The sequence below is a fragment of the Ananas comosus genome, linkage group 13 (genome assembly GCF_001540865.1).
Source record: "Ananas comosus cultivar F153 linkage group 13, ASM154086v1, whole genome shotgun sequence".
NCBI classification, from domain to species: domain Eukaryota; kingdom Viridiplantae; phylum Streptophyta; class Magnoliopsida; order Poales; family Bromeliaceae; genus Ananas; species Ananas comosus.
Window position 1 is genome coordinate 10,567,127 of NC_033633.1, and position 19,494 is coordinate 10,586,620.

General features: G+C 33.9%; 2 protein-coding genes across 3 annotated transcripts; both read right to left on the reverse strand.

Annotated features, from left to right (window-relative positions):
• Positions 789 to 6,618, reverse strand: LOC109719291 (epoxide hydrolase A-like). Its single transcript, XM_020245864.1, has 4 exons — positions 6,322 to 6,618; positions 5,847 to 6,029; positions 3,715 to 3,944; positions 789 to 1,041 (listed from the first exon to the last, which is right to left on the reverse strand). Exons 1-4 carry the CDS (start codon positions 6,616 to 6,618, stop codon positions 789 to 791), a joined length of 963 nt encoding a protein of 320 aa, XP_020101453.1.
• On the reverse strand, positions 9,908 to 15,264 carry LOC109719578 (epoxide hydrolase A-like). Of its 2 annotated transcripts, none has more exons than XM_020246342.1 (4): positions 14,945 to 15,264; positions 14,218 to 14,400; positions 11,263 to 11,498; positions 9,908 to 10,274 (listed from the first exon to the last, which is right to left on the reverse strand). In XM_020246342.1, exons 1-4 carry the CDS (start codon positions 15,236 to 15,238, stop codon positions 10,025 to 10,027), a joined length of 963 nt encoding a protein of 320 aa, XP_020101931.1. In that variant the 5' UTR covers positions 15,239 to 15,264; the 3' UTR covers positions 9,908 to 10,024. The 2 variants fall into 2 exon arrangements, with proteins under 2 accessions (XP_020101931.1, XP_020101932.1); XM_020246343.1 differs by having other exon boundaries at positions 9,910 to 10,274; positions 11,263 to 11,379; positions 14,168 to 14,400.

A 19,494-nucleotide genomic window follows, 5' to 3' on the forward strand; every position in this document is an offset into this window, starting at 1 on the left:
CCGTCCATCAAAAATGCGCCCAAATACATCTTTTCCATTAGGTCGAATGTATCTTTATGGATTGTCTTTAATAAACCACGTGAGCCACATCCAACATAAAAAGCCAAAGAAAGATTAAATTGTCACGAATTTTCTCGAGTTGGTAAAGCTTAGCTAACATGTCTTTGTTAGTCTGACGTAAAAGCATGTTATCGAGCACCAGATTATAATCAATCAAAGCATTGATCACTTACATCACTAAAATAGGAAAAATCGCAAAAATTGAAGCCCTAATTAACTTAGGTAGCTAACAGTGTTTCAGCTATTTTACAAAATAAATCAGGTTAATACAATACCGAATGTTAAGATTTAAGACATATACTTAATTTAGCGAGTAATATATATGTAGTAGGTTTTTTCTAATTGGAAAAAAATACGACAAGAAGCAGTAATACTGTGTGAGTACAGTCGTAACATTTGGCATAAGAACATCATTCGATCTTTGTTTTACGTACTTCTTGTTTGCGTTGTTTACGTTTTCACTTATATCAAAAATTATGGCAACTTCAAATGAACGAGAAGAACATAGAATGTATGTGAAAGGACATTTCACCCGCCAAGAGAGAATAGATGTAACGTCATACAAATGACACTTCCCGAGAAAAATAGTATACAAATCGAACAGAATTTTCAAACTTGCACGCATTAAGGAACAAACCCTCTTTTAACAGGGACATATCTGACTAGATTTAATGAATCTAGCTGTCAATATTAAAACAGGATTTGTTAATCCCATCGCCATAAATAGTTTAGCTCAGGAACTTCTGGATGAAGTTATGGATATGATCAGTAACTTGTTGTGCCCTCTCCTGCTGGATGAAGTGCCCAACTCCCTCCAGAACAACTACTTCCTCAAGTGAGGGAACATCACTTTTGAACCCACCATTGTGTAGGTAATCTTGTATGCCTGGGTAGTGGTATGTTGGATCAAGGTCTCCAACAATGAACTTGGTTGGCACTTGTATTTTTGCCCCAGTCCATGGGGCTGTGAGTTCCCAGTTCCTGCATGCACATCAAAGTAACAAATATGTCCAGATGTTCGCACTTTGGTACTAAACGGTTGCTGATCAAATATAAATTATCAAAAACACCATTCTCTGACAGCTTAAGCTTTTGAAATAAATGGTTGTTTCATTTAATTTAATGTAGTATTTTTTTGAGAGATAGATAGCACGCTACCCGCTTTGTTTATTTCATTTAGAAATAAACTTAGCTGAAAATGTGAATCAACTAGGATTCGAACTTGGGTCTCGGGTACCAACCACCAAGCCCTTTATCACTTACTCTAGGGACGGTCGTTAATTTAACGTAGCATTAGAGTCAGAATATTTTGAATTCAAATCCCACCAGACTTCTATTGGAAAACACAACTGATGCTAACTAAATAAAACAATTTGGCTCGATTTATATGATTTTCAGTTCGGTTTGGTTATAAAAATAGCTACAATTCAATTTCGGTTTCGGATCAGTTTTAGCACTTCTCTTAACTGAATCGACTCGAACCGAAAATTGAATAGTAATTTTACTTGCACTTTTTATCTAAAAGCATATATTGAAATTCTATATTTATGATCAAATCTTGATTACATATCAACACACTTTTCAAAATTCTATGTTTATGATCAAATATTTTTTGTGCGTAACTTTCGCAACGATTCGATTTTGCAATTAATTCATAAGAAAAGTAGAAGCTCTAAAAACTAGTTGTGAGACTAAACCAAACTGCATTAATTCAGTTTGATTTGGATCGGTTGTGGATCTTTTCAAACCAAAAAATTCGATCCGGTTGGAGAATAAGAAAAAGTGCTAGAACTTTTTGAATAGCTCTACCTGAAAAGAACTTCTGACAAACAAGCAACTCGAAGTAGTTGTGTTTGATCCAAAGCTTAGAAAAATGCTTGTTTTGTGTTACGAATAATAGTTAGTTAATTCAGATTCGGCAAAAATTCGGTACGGGTATAATTCGGATAAAATTCGTCTTCTAATTTTTAAATTCGTTCAAAAATACGGCTAAAAAACGGATTCATCAATTATTCGGATACGTGATTTATACGGATATTATACGTTTACCAATTAAAAATTCGGGACAAAAAAATTCGGCTATTAAATTAAATTTTTTTTTCTCAAAATTTATGCTATTAGCATAAATATTCATATTTTTAAAAAATATAAGAATAAATAACTATAAAATTAAGCTAATTAAGTAAAAATTGGGAAAGAGTTTTTTTTTTTTTTTTTTTTTGGTCTTAGGCGAGGTGTTTGGAAAGGTTTTTTTTGTTTTTTTTTTGTATTTAACTGTTTTGGCCTTTTGGGCCAGCCGGCCCCCGCGCGCGTGTAGGACAGCAGGAGCGCGCGGGAGCGCGTGCGGGAGTGCGCGGGCAGGCAGGCGCAGGCAGGCGCGGGCAGGCGCGGGCGGTGAGGGCAGGCGTGGGCGCATCCGGTTTTTTGGGCCGAATAATTCGGCTACGCGTATTATACGCGTACACGTTTTTTTAATCAAAAAAATCCATTTTTTTTCCGAATTTTTCGCAAAAATACGAATTCGACCGTTTAATTCGTTTTTTCAAAAATTCGCGAATTAACTAACATAGGTTACGATTGCTGCGAATCCGGTCCGTTGGATCGCGGCCCTTGCATGCTACCACGCGGTTGAGCAGACCATGAAATTTGCGGCCTACATAGGCTTGCAAATGCAAGCCACAAAGGCCTCTACTTTCGTAGCCCATAAGCAAAAAAGCGGGGATAAACATGCCCTAAGGGGCCTTTTGTTCTGTCGAAGATGAAGTTCAAGTTAAAATAGACTTTGTAGTAGTGAAATTAGAATTCACGTAACAATTAACTGTTCGCTATTTATTATTGAATAAAATAAGTCTAATAATTTGTCATGACAATGAATTCAGAAGACTAATAAGTTGGGGTCGAGCCCAATTAGTTGAACGAGGCTGCGGTCCACAACAAATCTAATAGCAAGAGACCCAATAATAGACTTAACGTTCATATGGATTGAACCAAATCGAAGCTCGTAAACATTGTGGTTGAGTCCTTAAGTGCGATGGATACATTCTTTCTATTGGAACGTACTTTTGGGATAGTTGTTAGCGCTTATGATCCATATTAATTACTTTACTTATGTTGTTTGTCTGTATATATAGATATGAAACTGAAGTTCCTCCAATTCTATTATTTGTTTGGCAGAAGTAATTGCATAAAGCTAGAGGAAGGAGAGATAGGTTAATATTTTATTTTTTTTCTAGGTTAATATTTTATTTTTATTCCTTTCTTTTTTCTCCGTTATTGACTTCGACCTTGGATGGGTCAAAGTCAATGATATATATGCTATTTTGGAGAGTTTGAGTTTTGACCGAAGGTAAAATTATAGGAACTCAAACAATTAATTCAAATGCTACGGCTATAAAATTAAAAACTATATATACATATGTATATATATATGGTTATAATTAAAGCGGTTCTCTTACGGTTGATATTTTAGGTAACATGATAGCAAAGCAAATTCCATGACCCCTCCGTTACATGAATTTATATATTCGAGTCCTACATCTACCATTTAATGAGCTAAATCCTATTAGATCGATATTTTGGGTACAAATAAGTAATAATTAATGGTGTTCTTTAAATTGTATTTATGAGACTTTCATATCTGAGAATTGAACTTACAGGTTCAAGCAGCGATAGTAGTTCAAACCCCCCGTAAAGCCGGTCTCCTCGAACTTGCTCGCGTAGTAGTCGAAGTCGTCTTCTGAGAGCCAAGAAGGTAACGAAATCTCGTTATCGGTCGAACCGAACCCTTCTTCGGATAGAGAAGAAGGCTTGGGAGTCATGAACAGCCTCTTGAGGATGTTCCTGGTGCCGATGGCCGCGAATTCGGCTTCAGCTTTTCCAGGTTCCTGAGAACACATTTACAAAAGCTTATATGTTAATATACATAGTAGTTTCTTAGCATTTTGTGTTGAAGGTTCACATGTAAATAGTTTCGCATCGGATAATTAATAAGATAATAAATAAGTGATATATACTAGTGGGTTTCAGACCTAAAAGGTTTAAGCTTATAAATTGAATGATTTTATTAGATATGTCACATTCTTAGGCTCATATAGAACTATTCTGAGCCGAGAACTCCCGCTTACGTTTCGTTCTTGACAAACTATGGATGGAGTTTTGCCGTACCACTAACAAATTTTGATTGAATTTTAAGGATTCTCGAAAGCCAAAAAGATGAATTGTAACTACATTTTGAATGAAATTATTTATATAAATTTTAAATGACTCTATTAATATTGATCAGAAGAATCTTTGTGAATTGTAAGCGCTAACCAACTATCTCAAAACTACTTTCTAATAGGAAGGGTGCGCGCATCATATTTAAGAGCTCAACCATAACGTTTACGGACTTCGATCTGACTCAACCTACTTAGAAGTTAGGTTTACTGTTGGATCTATTACTGTTAGGTCTATTGTGGACGGAAACCCAACTTAACTTATTGAGCTCATCCAATCCAACTTATTAGGCTCTTGGCTTTTTGTCACGGGATAATAAGTAAAACTTATTTTAGCCAATAATAAATAGCTAACAAGCTATAGTACACCCAAATTATGCTTTCAACACACTCAAATTTCACCGACCGTCCCTAGAACAAGTGGCAAATGGCTTGATGGTTGGTACCCGAGATCCATGATCGAATCCTAGTTGATTCACATTTTCAACTAAGTTTATTTCTAAATGAAATAGACGAAACGGATAGCGTGCTACCTATCTCTCAAAAAAAAAAAAAAAAAACACTCAAATTTCCCTAGCACACACAGCATCTCCATTCTAATGAGTTAATTGTTCCTTAGCGGCTTAAATTTTTAGAAAAAATTGATTAGTTTATGTACATGTCCGAGTCGCCCCTTTTACAATAAGAAATTGAAAAGAAAAAACGCAACAATATTATAAAACTAAAAATGATCATACAGCTCTCTGTACACATATCGAATAGCAAATATATTCCCACAAATTTTAACATTTTATATATATTTATACAAAAATTTAGTAATATTCATATTTGCCCCTTTGGTTTGCTACCGTTAGAGTACTATCTATTTTTTTAATAAAAAATAAATAAAGTAATATTTTTACTATCACAAATATGTCACTTCGAAAACCCCACCTATTAGAATTATACAGAAACAAAAAAATGCTAATTTATTTCATTCACTAATCAGAATTAAGTATTTTAGCTATAATTAACTATATATTTCTAACGGATCCTAACAACGGGGGTATATTTGAAAACGTGAGAATTTTAGCAGGAATAAATATAAAAAGTTAAATTTTGAAGAAATATATCTATTCGATATATTTATAAAGAGCTGTATACAATTAACCCTATATTATACATTTGAAGCACTAAAATATGTATATTCGTAAAATAAAGGAAAAACTTCAAATACCACCCACGTGGTTTCGTACTTTCTCACTTTAATATCATGTGGTTTAAAGTGTATTACTTTCGTATCCTGTGGTTTTATTTTTCTCTTTTTATTAGCCCCTCCACTAATTTTTTTTCGTGAAATCAGTAACAAAGTTAAAACAAAAAGGTATTAAAGTGAATATTTGATAAACTATAGGTGAGGTATCTGAAGTATTTTGTATATGATTTAACGAAAAGTTAACGGAGGGACCGACGAAAAGAGAAAAATAAAATCACAGGATACTAAATTGATACAATTTAAACTATAGGGTATTAAAGTGAGAAAATACAAAACTACAGAAGTGATATTTGAAGTTTACCCTAAAATAAATTAACCTGGAATCGGCAGATGTAGTAGCTATCTCCGTACAGGTTTCTGAAATGCTGGACCGGGTTCACGGCGGGGTCCCGTGGACTAAACGCCACGCTCATGTTCACCAACGCCTTCACCCTCTCCGGCCTAAACATGCACATGTTCCACGCAACCAAAGCTCCCCATCCATGGCCCACCACAAACACCTAATTTCAGAATTAATTTAATTTAATCATGCAGTTAAAATTTAAAAAAGCAAAATTAGGTAACATTTATTAATATATATATATATATATATTATAAAATTAATTCGAGGGATTCGGATCGGGAACAGACAAAATCTATATCAGAATCCAAACCCGTCAAATTTTGCTTCTTTTATATCTGTATTCGAAACTGTACCTATTTAGCATTGGATAAACATGCTTCGTTCGGATTCGAGTTCAGATAAAATTTTAGATATTCATATCCATCGACATCTCTAGGCACGGGGGGTACCTGGGGAAGGCCGAGGGCGTCGAGGAGGCCGAGGAGGTCGCCGACCGCGTGGAAGACCGAGTAGGAGCTGATCGAGGGCGGAGCGGCGGAGCAGCCGTATCCACGGAGGTCGGGGGCGACGGCCCGATACCCGCGGGCGGCGAGGCCGACGATCTGGTGCCGCCACGAGTACCAGAGCTCCGGAAAGCCATGCAGGAGCAGCACTGCCGCCGCCGCCGCCGCATCGTTGCCGCCCTTCTCGGCGACGTGCATGGCGATGCCGTTGATCTCGACCGTCCGATGAACGATCCCTTCCATCTGTGATCTGTGCAGCTGCAGGCTCAGCTTGTTTGTCCACTGATTGTTGCAGATTCCACTTAATTTTCGTTTTCTGGGAACTTATATATAATGTGATGTGCCTTAATTACCTTACAGCAAGTAGCAAAAAACTTTATTTTTTTTTAGAAAAATTTCAAATACCACCTCTGTATTTTCGTACTTTTTCACTTTAGTACCTTATGGCATAAAGTGTATCACGTTTATACCCTATGGTTCCATTTTTTTCATTTTGTTATCCCCCTCTAAATTTTTTCATTAAATCAGTGATAAAGTTAAAACTAAAAGGTACTAAAGTGAATATTCGATAAACTATAGTTTGGATATCTGAAATTTTTTATATATGATTTAACGAAAAGTTAACGGAGGGACCGACAATAGGTTGGCCTTCGAATTCCTTTTCGTCCTTATTTTATGAGAGAAAAATATTTTAATGTATTTATATTTATTTTATAAGAAAAAAGATATTTTAATGTATTTCTATTATTTGCAAAGGGATTGTCAGGATAAATTATAATAAGTAGACAAATTAGTAACAGAACCCTGGGTGGAGGGGAAATAAATGCATCAATTTAAAATTTTGAGAGGATAAATGTAAATTTCTGAAAATTAGGAAAGAAAGCGAAATGGCAAATATTTATAAAAAAATTTCTAAAATTTTAACCTTTACTTATTAATTGATTTTGAAAAGATTTATTATATTCCAATTTGACGCACGAAATTATTTTTTAAAGAAAAATATTTGTTAATCCCTAGGCTTCACGGACACTAATACGGGACACGAGACACGACACGACTTGGATACCGCGACTCGACAACTTTTAATAAATTAGGACACAGGCACGACATGAATGCTGCTAATAAAATATAATATTATTAATATAATAATATATTTTTATTATGTATAAAATATTAATTTTGATAAAATATTATTATATTTCTCGTACGAGTGGAAGTTAATAAAATTTTCATTAACGGTTTATATATTTTAAGAAAAAAATTCTCCACCATACATAATTTATTTATATTGTTAAAAAATTTTGTACACATTCATAAAAAAACTAAAATATTTATCATTATCATCTTACATAGTAAAGTAGCCGGACACTAAAATAGTATAGTAGCCGGACCCTATATATAGGCCATGACTACTATACTATTATGAGTATTGAAGCCCTCGTACTCATAAGTTGTTTTCAATGATGGAGTTTTCGAATTGACGATCCACCCCGTTAAATATGATCTAGAGTATTTGAAACTTCTAGAAAATAAATTTCGTAAATTTTCGAAATCATAATAAAATCCATCAAGTGGGCATAAAATGAACAGTCAAAATCGAACGACGTCCTAAAAAAGGATGATCGGATCCTTCAATTCAAGATCGGAGTTATTGATCTTTATCTATATAGTGAATAAAATTTTCTATCAAAAACTCAACAAATTTCGATTTTTTTACACCGTTAAACTAGCAAGTATTCCATACCGGCCGTTAAAAAATGTCAAATTTGTGACCTCTTGATCATAAAGTAAATGATGTCGAAAAATTATAAAATTTGATTTCTAGAAATTTTAAATGTTGTAAATAACGTTTAATGGTGTGGATCGTCGATTCGGAAGCTCTATCATCGAAGACAACTTATGAGTACGAGGGCGATCGTACTCATAATAGTATAGTAGCCGGACCATATATATATATATATATATATATATATATNATATATATATATATATATATATATATATATATATATATATATATAGTTGTATGCGCGGCATTAAATGGGCGTCCAACAAGTATTTACATCGAATACGTGTCTGACACAGACACGTCCGTATCTGACACGATCTTGCGAGACTTACAGAAATACCCGTGATACATAGATAAATCCTAAGCTCCAACCTAAATAGCAATGACCAAAACAAAAATAATTAAGATTTTTTTGTACGGTGGTCTTATTCCATTCCCCCGATTCCATTCCCATTTGATGCCGTGTTTTGCTCCTCTCGTCTCCTTGCGGCGCAAATGATCCTCGGCGCCGAAGAGGAATCTTTGGCTCCACGTCAAAAACAAATAATAATAATTAATTAAATACCGATCGTTCCTAGAGCAGGTGACAAAGATTTGGTGGTTGGTACCCGAGACCCAAGTTCGAAACCTAGTTGATTCACATTTCCAGCTAAGTTTATTTCAAAAATGAAATAAATAAAGCAGTATCTCTTAAAAAATAATAATAATAATTAATCAGATGAAACGGACTATTCTATTTAGCGCTCCAATATTCAAACAACCACTCCTTTATCTTTTTAAGGTTGTGTTTGGTTCGGAAGTAAATAAGTTTGGATATAAGCAGAAATTAGATTAATTTTATATTTGAATAAAAATTAGATTATTACTGAAATAACATCAAAATATTAATTAAAATAAATTTAATAAATTAATAAATTTATTAGCTGTGAATATTATATAAGACAATAAAAATATATCAGTTAATTAATTAAATATAAAGTATAATTTAACTTTTAAATTAGTTAGTAAATTATTTTAGTTAAATAATTAACTAGTAAAAATATTTAATTAGATTAATAAAAATATTAATGGTTGATCAATATAATATTTAGTTTATAGATAAACACATTAAATTATTAATAATTAATTATAAATAATAAATTAATTAATTATTTTATTATTTAAGTAATGGATAATGATTTAAATATATTAATTAGATTAATTAATAATTTAATGTTATAGTTAAAATTAAATTTAGATTTTAATTAACATTGTTTCCACTTGAAACAAACTTGTTCTAGAAAAAAAAAAAAAAAAAAAAGGTGGAATAAATAATTCAGCCTTATACCAGATTTTACCAATTTATTCCGAGATCCGAGAAAATACAAACACAACGTTCGGAACAAGGCGAGGACCAAGAGCTTATTCCCTTTGTTTATGAACCAAACACCTCTATTCTTAATATTATACTTAGCTTATTAAAATAATTTAAATAATTAAAATTATGATTACATCATATTTATTTAAAGCGTACAGAACACAGCACCCATAGATCTCAATTGTGATTCAATTAAGCCAGTCTCATCATTCGAATATAACTCACCTAACCTGACCTCTCGCACACGGGAAATGCTGGCTCTCCTTTAAACAACACAACAAACCGTGACGGTGGAACTTGGTCACAATAATTCAAAAAATATTAGTCAAAAATAAGACAGAAAACTCTCAAAGTTGCTTTTATTTGAACTCTCACATGCAGAGAACAAAGACACAGCAGATACTTCACAGCAATGCTGTTTGATTATGCAGAACACAAACTAATTAGTCTCACCCATTCATGATGGAGAAGCACTTTTGAAAGGGCTACTACTAAATTATGCACTACTGGAACTTCTTGATGAAGTTGTAGATGTGATCAGTGACTTCCTCTGCCCTCTCCTGCTGGATGAAGTGCCCAACTCCCTCCAAAACAACTACTTCCTCAAGCAAGGGGACTTCATTCTTGAACCCACCCTTGTGTATGTAATCTTGTATGTTTGGGTAGTGGTATGTGAGATCCAGGTCTCCAACAATGAACTTTGTTGGCACTTGTATTTTTGCCCCTGCCCATGGTGCTGTCAGCTCCCAGTTCCTGCACCACCCAAAAAAAAAAAAAAAAAAAATGCAGCATGTTAGAAGTTGAAATGTTGTAGGTTGACCCAAAATGAGACCAAATTATTGCCTGCAGCATCGGATGTGTACAGGTGTCGGATTGTTGACGCTAACCATTACTTCCAAAAACTCGAACAGTTAGAAAAAAAATGCAAATAATTCACTTAGGAGCTGTTTGATTCCTCACAAAGTGTGAAAAAAAAAAATTCAAGAAAAAAGTTGTTTTTTCTTTTCAAATTTTCGTCTTTTTAGTTGTAAGGAAAATAGGTTTTTATGGAAAACCTTTTTTTTTTTTTCATATTTTATGAAAAACTAGTGATTTCCTTTTCCTAAAAAATAATTCGAACAATAAATAATCATCACTTTTTAAAGAATAATCATTTTCAACCGTTCATTTTTGTATCCACTTAATAAATAAGAGAATAATATCGAAAAAATATAAAATTTGGGTTTTAGATGCTTCACATAGTATAGATCATGTTCAATGGTGTCGATCGTCAATTTAGAAGTTTCATCATCGAAAAAAATGAATGGCAACGAAGCTCGTTTGCTATCAATAGCATTCCAGCTCAACTCTATATGTATATCAGTATATATACATACAGTTGAGCTCATGTGCTTTTAAAAGCATAGAAAGTCAATGTGCTTTTTGGCCGTCGTATTGTTTCAAGATCAATGCAACGGTAGTAAAAGAGACTTAACAGAACAAATATTCTGGCATTTTTAAAACCCCCCCCCCACACACACACACACACACACATATATATATAGAGAGAGAGAGAGAACTGATCCCAGCTCGTGTTTTGCTTGTTAAGATTTCAAGCTAAAAATTCAGCTTATATTTGGCTCATTTTTTAAACAAGCGATCGATCTCGAGTTCATTTCGATCCGAATACGAGCTAACTCACAAACAGCAAGTGAGATTGCCAACCCTAGGCATCATAGAACAAAGGTTACAGCAAACTTACAGGTCCAGGCATCTATAATAGTTTATCCCGCCAGTAAAACCGGTTTTCTCGAACTTGCTCGCATAGTAGTCGAGGTCCTCCTCCGAGAGCCAAGACGGTAACGCGATCTCTTCGCCGGTTGAATGCCAATCTTTGTGGGTTACAAAAGATTGCTGCGGATCGCGCAACGTCACCATCATTCTGAGGGCATTCTTCGTGCCAACTTTTGCGAATTCAGCTTCTGCAACTCCTGGCTCCTGCACAAACACCTCACATTGTGAAATGCCTCTCTAGAAATGTCTAACACATGTTGTTGTTGAAGGGCTCGTTCGTTTTATCCGTTACATTTGAAAATGCTCTATATTTTTTAAAAGTTGAATTAGGCTAAGTAACGAGACTGGCCCGTGGACAGTGCGTCTGTATAATTTAAGTGAATTAATTGGAGGAATAACCAAATTTTAACTGTTTTTCTTTTTTATTTTCTAATTTCAGTTAATCATTCTGGTCTCTCAAATAACTCCTAATTGTGCATACTTGCTAGTACCTAGACTTGGTAAACAAACATATTAGGCAACACGCGAGCAAATCTTTTTACCCGTGAATTATGCAGATGCGAGTAAAATTTATCTAAAAATTTCTAAATAGCCATCATCTTTATCCATATCCACCCGTAGGAAGATGGGTATACGAATTACTCATAATATACTTTTTTTATTGTTTTTCTTTTGCTTGTTATAATTTCTAAATACAAATGATACATATATAATTTTAAAAGATCAAAATATCACAATATAGAACAGATAATAAAAAAAATTGATAATAGAAGAAATTAGTGATAAAATTCTAAAGAGGGTAAAATAAAAAAAAAGTCACCTTTTTATTTATTTTATTTTTTTAAAAAAAATATTATCTATGCAAGTACTTGTGGGTACCTATGGATACTCAGGTTGTCCAAAATATTCATAATTTAATATATATCCATTCATTTTATTTGTAACTTTTTGGATAGAAAAATTAATATCCATGCCCGTAAATTTACGAATAGCTCGCAGATATGCGAGAGTACGAATTGAGTTTGTCAGGTCTACTGGTCTCAGTTTACGGCAGATATAGTAAACCAACATCTAAGTATATTAGTTTTTTAATACTAAACCAACATCTAAGTACAGAGTTATTATTGAAATACTTATTTTGTAAACTGTAAATACTTTTAGACCCTCTCAACTGTGTTGCCTATTTGAAATGGGCCTTGTTTTTTTTTCTTTTTTCTTTTTTTTCTTATTGTAGTTGCTTACGATCAATTATCCTCCATTTTGATTTAAAATAATTTTCCAGGCGAATTAGGAATTTTATAAAATAAATAAATATTTTCATTATTTGGTCGTCAATTGGGCTGATATAATTATAATTGGGATAATTGCTTATATATACCTAAAAAAATTTTGACTTTTTTATTTAATTCTCTTATAAGGTTAATATTAAAAATATTCTTTAAACTTTCCAAACTATTTCAAATATACCCTTTACAGAGTTAAATTTTACTAGTGAATTGTTGAAAATTAACCGTCGTTATTTCTATGAAATTTATATTACGTCATTTCAAATATATTCTTCTACAAGAGGTGTCAACAACCCGAACACAAGTGAGCTGGGGCCGGCTTGTGTTCNTATTCTTTAAACTTTCCAAACTATTTCAAATATACCCTTTACAGAGTTAAATTTTACTAGTGAATTGTTGAAAATTAACCGTCGTTATTTCTATGAAATTTATATTACGTCATTTCAAATATATTCTTCTACAAGAGGTGTAAACTATATTTGCAGAGTCTGTATGCCCTTTGGGCACACTCTGTTTAATATATATATATATATATATATATATATATATATATATGTATTCGACTTACAACTTAAGCTAAACACGAACAAGCTGATCTTATTTCGTGTTCGACTCGTTTACTAAATAAGCGATTCGATCTCGAGTTTATTTCGAGCCGAAAATGAGCTGGCTCACGAACAGCGAGCTGGGTTGCCACCCTACCTTCTACAGCCACAAACTTTTCTTATATTTGTTCTTAAATTAGGAGCAAAATAAGTATTTTAATTTTTTATCTTTTCAAATATACTCTTCTATCGTCATCAATTTTTCTTATTTGTCGTTAAATTAGAGGCAAAAGAGACATTTAACTTCATTTTAACTTTGATAGAATTTTAATCTAAATTTAACCTGAGATGACTTAAAAAGGTACTAACAAATGATTTTTTATGAATAATAGAAATATTTTATTATGCACCAAATCCAAAGATTAAATAAATATTAAAACTTTTGTAGGGACAACATATAAAGGTTGAACTTTGTAGAGATATATTTGTCATTCACTATATTTGTAGGGATCTGTATGAAATTAACTCTTTTTTTTTTGCTAAATTATAGAAAATTTCTCTGTCATTACCTATTTTTTCACTTTTTTCTCCTGTCATTCAAAAACATACACTTTACCCCATTGAAAAATAAAAAATATTTATTTCGGCCCTCGCCATCAGTGTTCCGTTAGGGTTCCGTTTATATCTTATTTTTTATACCTAAAATACCCCTGAAACCCTCACCCATGCCCTCGGTCGCCGCCTCGCCCTCCGCCGACTCACCCTCGCCCACCCCTCTGTCCATGTCTAGAGATACGCCCTCGCCCTCCTCCGCTACCGGGATGAGCAAGAATTGGGGGAGGATGGGGGAGGAAATGAAGAAGATTTGGTCATTTTGTTATATCGTATCCTCCCGTGAATATTTTTATTTTTCAGGAGGATAAAGTATAGGTTTTAAATGACCGGAGAAAAAAGTGAAAAAAACAAATATTGACATTCAAGTTTGTGTAATTTAGCCTCTTTTTTCTTTATTAGTGGTGTCATACACAAATAATAAGCAAATTAATAGGAAGAGGGAATAAAAATACACATGGTTGAGATAATTAATTGAACCTGGAATCGGCACACGTAGTAGTTATCCCCGTAGAGGTGCTTGAAATGGTGGACCAGGCTCACGGAGGGGTCGCGAGGGATGTGCGCCACGCTCGTGTTCACCAGCGCCTTCACTCGGTCCGGTCTAATCATGCACAGGGTCCACGCAATTTGAGCGCCCCAATCGTGCCCCACCACAAACACCTACTACATATTTATCCACAATATTATTTTTTAAAAATAAATATCTTAAATTTAAGAATCATTAATTATCTACTAAACACCCAACGTATATCCAAAATATTATTTTTTTTAAAAAAGGAATATTTAAGAACACGTTTTTTTTAATATTTAATGATACTTAAAAGCGTTCCATTATAATATAGCGTCACATTTGAAAGTGTCGGCAAATAAAAACTCGCGACGTATATACTGATGCTTACGCCAAGTATCAGTAAAATATATTCTTACGGTTTAAAGCATCATAATTTTTTGAAATTCTGACGCGCGCTATAAATCGTCAAAATTTAAAATGATATTAAAATTTATCATTTAATAAATTGGTTTGATACAATAAAAGATTTATATGATAATATTTTTTAAAGCGTCAGTACGTATTTGCTATATTATAGAGACGTTTTTTCCGAGCGTCAACTAAAAGCGTTCTTATATTAAAATTTTCTTATAGTGGTATAAGATACTGCTTATAAATTGAGAGATACATCAGTAATAAGAAAAGGATCGGAACCTGAGGGAGTTCGAGGGCGTCGAGGAGGGCGATGACGTCGCCGATGATGTGGAAAACGGTGTAGGAGTTTACCGACGGCGGGGCCGATGTGTCGCCGTACCCGCGGAGGTCGGGCGCGATGGCGCGGTACCCACGGGCGGCGAGGCCGACGATCTGGTGCCGCCACGAGTACCAGAGCTCCGGAAACCCGTGCAGGAGTAGTATCCCCGTCCCCGCCCCGTCCACGGGACCCTTCTCGGCCACGTGCATGGCGATCCCGTTGATCTCGACCGTCCGATGAACAATCCCTTCCATGTATCTATCGATCCTTGATCTCTCTCCTCTCTAGTAGTGTAATTTTGTGTACCTCTCAATACGATACAACTCTGTGTGGTTTTATATCGTGTGCGCGCGCGCGTTTATTAGTAGCCGGCCGAAGTATCCCATATTCCATATTCCATTTGGATCCTATTCAGACTTGAATGGAAACCCGATAAGAAATAAATACAACACAGATAAAAAAAATTATCTATTAAAATTTCGGATATGTGTTCAGATACTTTATATCCATACTCGACTTGGATCCGACCTGAACCCGACCTTTTAATGAGTAGGGTCTAGAAAAATTTTCATATCCGGACTCGGACCCGATCCTAGTGAAATACTCTAGAGTAAATAAAATTAAAATTGAGGAATCAATTTGAATACGACTTATAGATGAAGAGTCTCCGTATATTTTCATGCTAGTGAAAATTATAGTCACTCTGTTTACTACTTTTTTCTTTTTTTTTTTATTTTACTCCTTATTTTTTTATAAACTGTTTAATAAAATTTATAAAAAAAATATACAAACGGGTACCCATATCTAATTTCAACCTGATCCATAACCGATATATACCCGGTCATAAAGCAGATAGTATATAAGTCGTCACTATCCAGATCTACTCAAATAGAGTCGATCGAAAAGTATATTATTAAGTTAAGTATCCAGACCCACCCAGATCCAAAATTAAATGGGTAGCAAACGGCCTCCGTTACCACCCATTTGTTTTCGATGATGGAGCCTCCAAATCGATGATCGGCACCGTTGAACATGATCTATACCACTTGAAGTATCTAGAAATCAAATTTCATATTTTTTCGATATTGTTTTCTTATCCATCGAGTGGACACAAAAATGAACGACTGAAAATGAATATTCTTTAAAAAATGATGATAGAAGTCTTGTAGTCAAGGTCAAGAGTATAGATCTTGTTTTAAATAATTTAAAGAATTTTCTAACAAAAATTCAATTGATTTGGATATCTTTACGCCGTTAAACGAGAAAACGCGTCATATCAACCATTAAAATTACAAATTTTGAAACTCTTTGATCATTAGGCAAATGATGTCGAAAAGATTTGAAATTTGATTTCTAAACACTTTAAGTGGTATAGATCATGTTCAATGGTGCCGATCATATTCAACGGTGCCGATCGTCGATTTGGAGGCTTTATCATCGAAAACAAATAGGTGGCAACGGAACTGTTGTTTCTTGCCATATTGATCTACCCCTTTAAATTACTTTAGCTTTCACCCCGGCAACCCGCTAAAATTATACTATTGCAATCAACGCCCCACCCACTCACCTGAGAGAGCCCACTTATCGAAATTAACAGCATTAACCAACTCTCATCCTACACCGCACATTTTTTCACCAACGGCTGAAGAAGCTTATCGAGTACAAGGGGCTAAGTATACCTGCATATTGATGTAGTATAGCCCAACCTATAATTATCATATATCTGAGGAGCTATATATAGTATATATAATATATATATAATATAGGTATACAGAGTAGTACAAGATACTCTGCCCTATTCAGAATCATAAAAGATCGGCGGTGCTCGCTCCGTGGACTTTTTGACCTTAGATCAGTCTTTGCTCATCTTCTACGTCATTTGAATTAATACTATGCTCTGTGGGGACAACTGCAAGCTCTAGTGGGTACGTTGGACACTCTAATCCGTAGAATGGACGTACAATTAATTTCACACCGTAAATTTTTAATACAATGGTCAATAAATCGGAAGTATCAATCCCTATAACTCCAATGATAAGGGCTCTACAATTAATTTTAATATTATACCTATACTATATAGAGAGAGAAGATGAGAGCAGAGAGACAGAGAGAGAGAGAGAGAGAGAGAGAGAGAGAGAGGCCAATGGAGCTTTCTATTAGTCATATTAGGCAATGAGGGAGGAACACCGAAATGTGATAAAAATGTTAGAATTTTCATAATTATAGCCTCATTAATCATATTTTAATTCGAATTTACTATAGATGAAAATTTATCTTAATAATTATAGAACTATTTGATGATATATAATATCTTATCTCTTTCTTATCTATTTAAAATAAAAAAAATTCTAATCAGACTTTAATGAAAAGTCGATCTAAACTCGATCTATATAAAGGGGTATTGGTCCTGCCACTTTCTCATGTGTATTCTAGTGAAGAATTATCATCGGTTTCACATCATAAAAGAAAGTGTCTGAGATGGGAGGAGAAACCAAATTACCCGAGTTCGGTTGGTAACGTCCAAATTATTATCATACTTTTCTCTTCAGCAAATTGATCGAGAATTTCTTCTCTATGGCGCTCTATGAGTTATTTTATTTTGTTTATAATTCTAAATTTTGGTATATATATATTTATTAATATTGTTGTTTTACATACCTATAAAGATCTATCAATTTGTATCAGAGTCATGATTGATAAATTAAATATTGTATATATTAAGTAATCAGATCAAATTATGATAATTTTTAGATTTTCGTAATAAAAGGGTTTTATAATTTTGAATCTGCTTGTCTGATCATGATCTCTGAATTGAACCCAATATTTATGGACTACGATTAATTAATTAATTAATTAATTAATAAATAAACAAGTGGTCATCTTCTCCTTTTGGACATGGAGGTTATATGGGCTTGTTCCTGTAGGCTGCAGCCTCATTATGGAAAAAGTCTAGAATACACCAATTATATTGCTAAAGTAACATATTTATTTCTTTGAATTCACCCATCCTATCATGACTATTAAAAGAAAAATTTTATTGTACTTTGCTTTCAAAAGAAGAGATACGATTAGCTGTAAATAAATAATATAGTGTAAGTGTGAAACAACCGTTGTACTCTAAAAGCTTAAACTGTGTTTTAAACATTTTTATATTTAACACTCCCCCTCACGTCTGGACTCGAGACTTTTTTAATCGGCCCATGACGTGGGCTTAAATTAAATGGGAGGAAATTAATATGCTAGGAGCCTGGCGTGACTCGAACTCAGAACCTCCTATTTTGATACCATGTGAAACAACCGTTGTACTCTAAAAGCTCATGTGAAACAACCGTTGTACTCTAAAAGCTTAAGCTGTTAGAGAATGGTGTTTTAAACATTTTTATATTTAACACTCCCCCTCACGTCTGGACTCGAGACTTTGGCTTAAATTAAATGGGAGGAAATTAATATGCTAGGAGCCTGGCGTGACTCGAACTCAGGACCTCCTGCTCTGATACCATGTGAAACAACCGTTGTACTATAAAAGCTTAAGCTGTTAGAGAACGGTGTTTTAAATATTTTTATATTTAACAGTAAGTGTTACGGGGATGTATATTGCCTTTGTTTTGTAGCCTACAAAGGCGGGGGAACCAAGAACATGTTGTTGTTGTTGTTTCGAAACCTAACTTCGGAAAGGACGAAGAAGATGATTAGTAATAGTCGCCATGAATCTGGTTGTAGTGCATGTGTGCAGTCCATATTTAGAACTTTATTTAAAAAACAGGCCAATCATAAGTTGATTCCGTTGTGGCTTTTTGCAAATTATTATTACTAGCTTAAGGGTTAATTGCATATAGGTCCCTATAAATATAGTGAATTGCAAATATATCGCTATAAAGTTCAACTTTCATATGTTATTTCTGCAAAAATCATAGTATTTTCAAATATGTATCTGCCATTAGGATTTGTTAGAAAAAAATTGAGATGAATTGACCTTTTTATTCCCTCTTCAATTAACATTGGGATTATTTTAGGGACATATTTGTGATGAAAAAAAAGATCATTTCACTTATAAAATAAACGGTATTTTAATGGTAATAAATCAGAATGGACATATTTAAAAATATTAGAATTTTTATAGTGATAATATATAAAAATTAAACTTTATAGAGATATATTTGTAATTTACTACGTTTGTAGGAACCTGTCTGAAATTGATCCTTGTTTTAACTACATGCTTATTATCCTTCTAATTTTATTCATCAGAATTTGATCCTCGTATTTATTAAGTGTTGTGAACATAAAGAATCCATTCATGTAATTAAGATTTTATTCTTGCATACAATATTAATTTATCATAAATTTATTTATCTTATGTTTGTGGTCAAATAATCGTATAACTATATAAATTCCTCATAACTACACAACGTGTCTGCTAGTTAGCCGCGGCGCCTGGCCGACGGCGCGGGGCCGGGGCCGCGTGGCCGCAGGCCATGCGCGGCCAGGCCGGCGGAGGCGAGAGCGTGCGCGG

What these genes read in the sequence shown, in the direction of transcription:
- LOC109719291 (XM_020245864.1), bottom strand. Translation starts at nt 6,618, where the DNA reads ATGGAAGGGATCGTTCATCGGACGGTCGAGATCAACGGCATCGCCATG. An exon ending in ACTACATCTGCCGATTCCAG is followed by an intron (nt 3,945 to 5,846) that starts GTTAATTTATTT and finishes ATGTGTTCTCAG; the next exon opens with GAACCTGGAAAAGCTGAAGC. An exon ending in TACTATCGCTGCTTGAACCT is followed by an intron (nt 1,042 to 3,714) that starts GTAAGTTCAATT and finishes ATGTGCATGCAG; the next exon opens with GAACTGGGAACTCACAGCCC.
- LOC109719578 (XM_020246342.1), bottom strand. Translation starts at nt 15,238, where the DNA reads ATGGAAGGGATTGTTCATCGGACGGTCGAGATCAACGGGATCGCCATG. An exon ending in ACGCCCTCGAACTCCCTCAG is followed by an intron (nt 14,401 to 14,944) that starts GTTCCGATCCTT and finishes AATATGTAGTAG; the next exon opens with GTGTTTGTGGTGGGGCACGA. An exon ending in TATTATAGATGCCTGGACCT is followed by an intron (nt 10,275 to 11,262) that starts GTAAGTTTGCTG and finishes TGGGTGGTGCAG; the next exon opens with GAACTGGGAGCTGACAGCAC.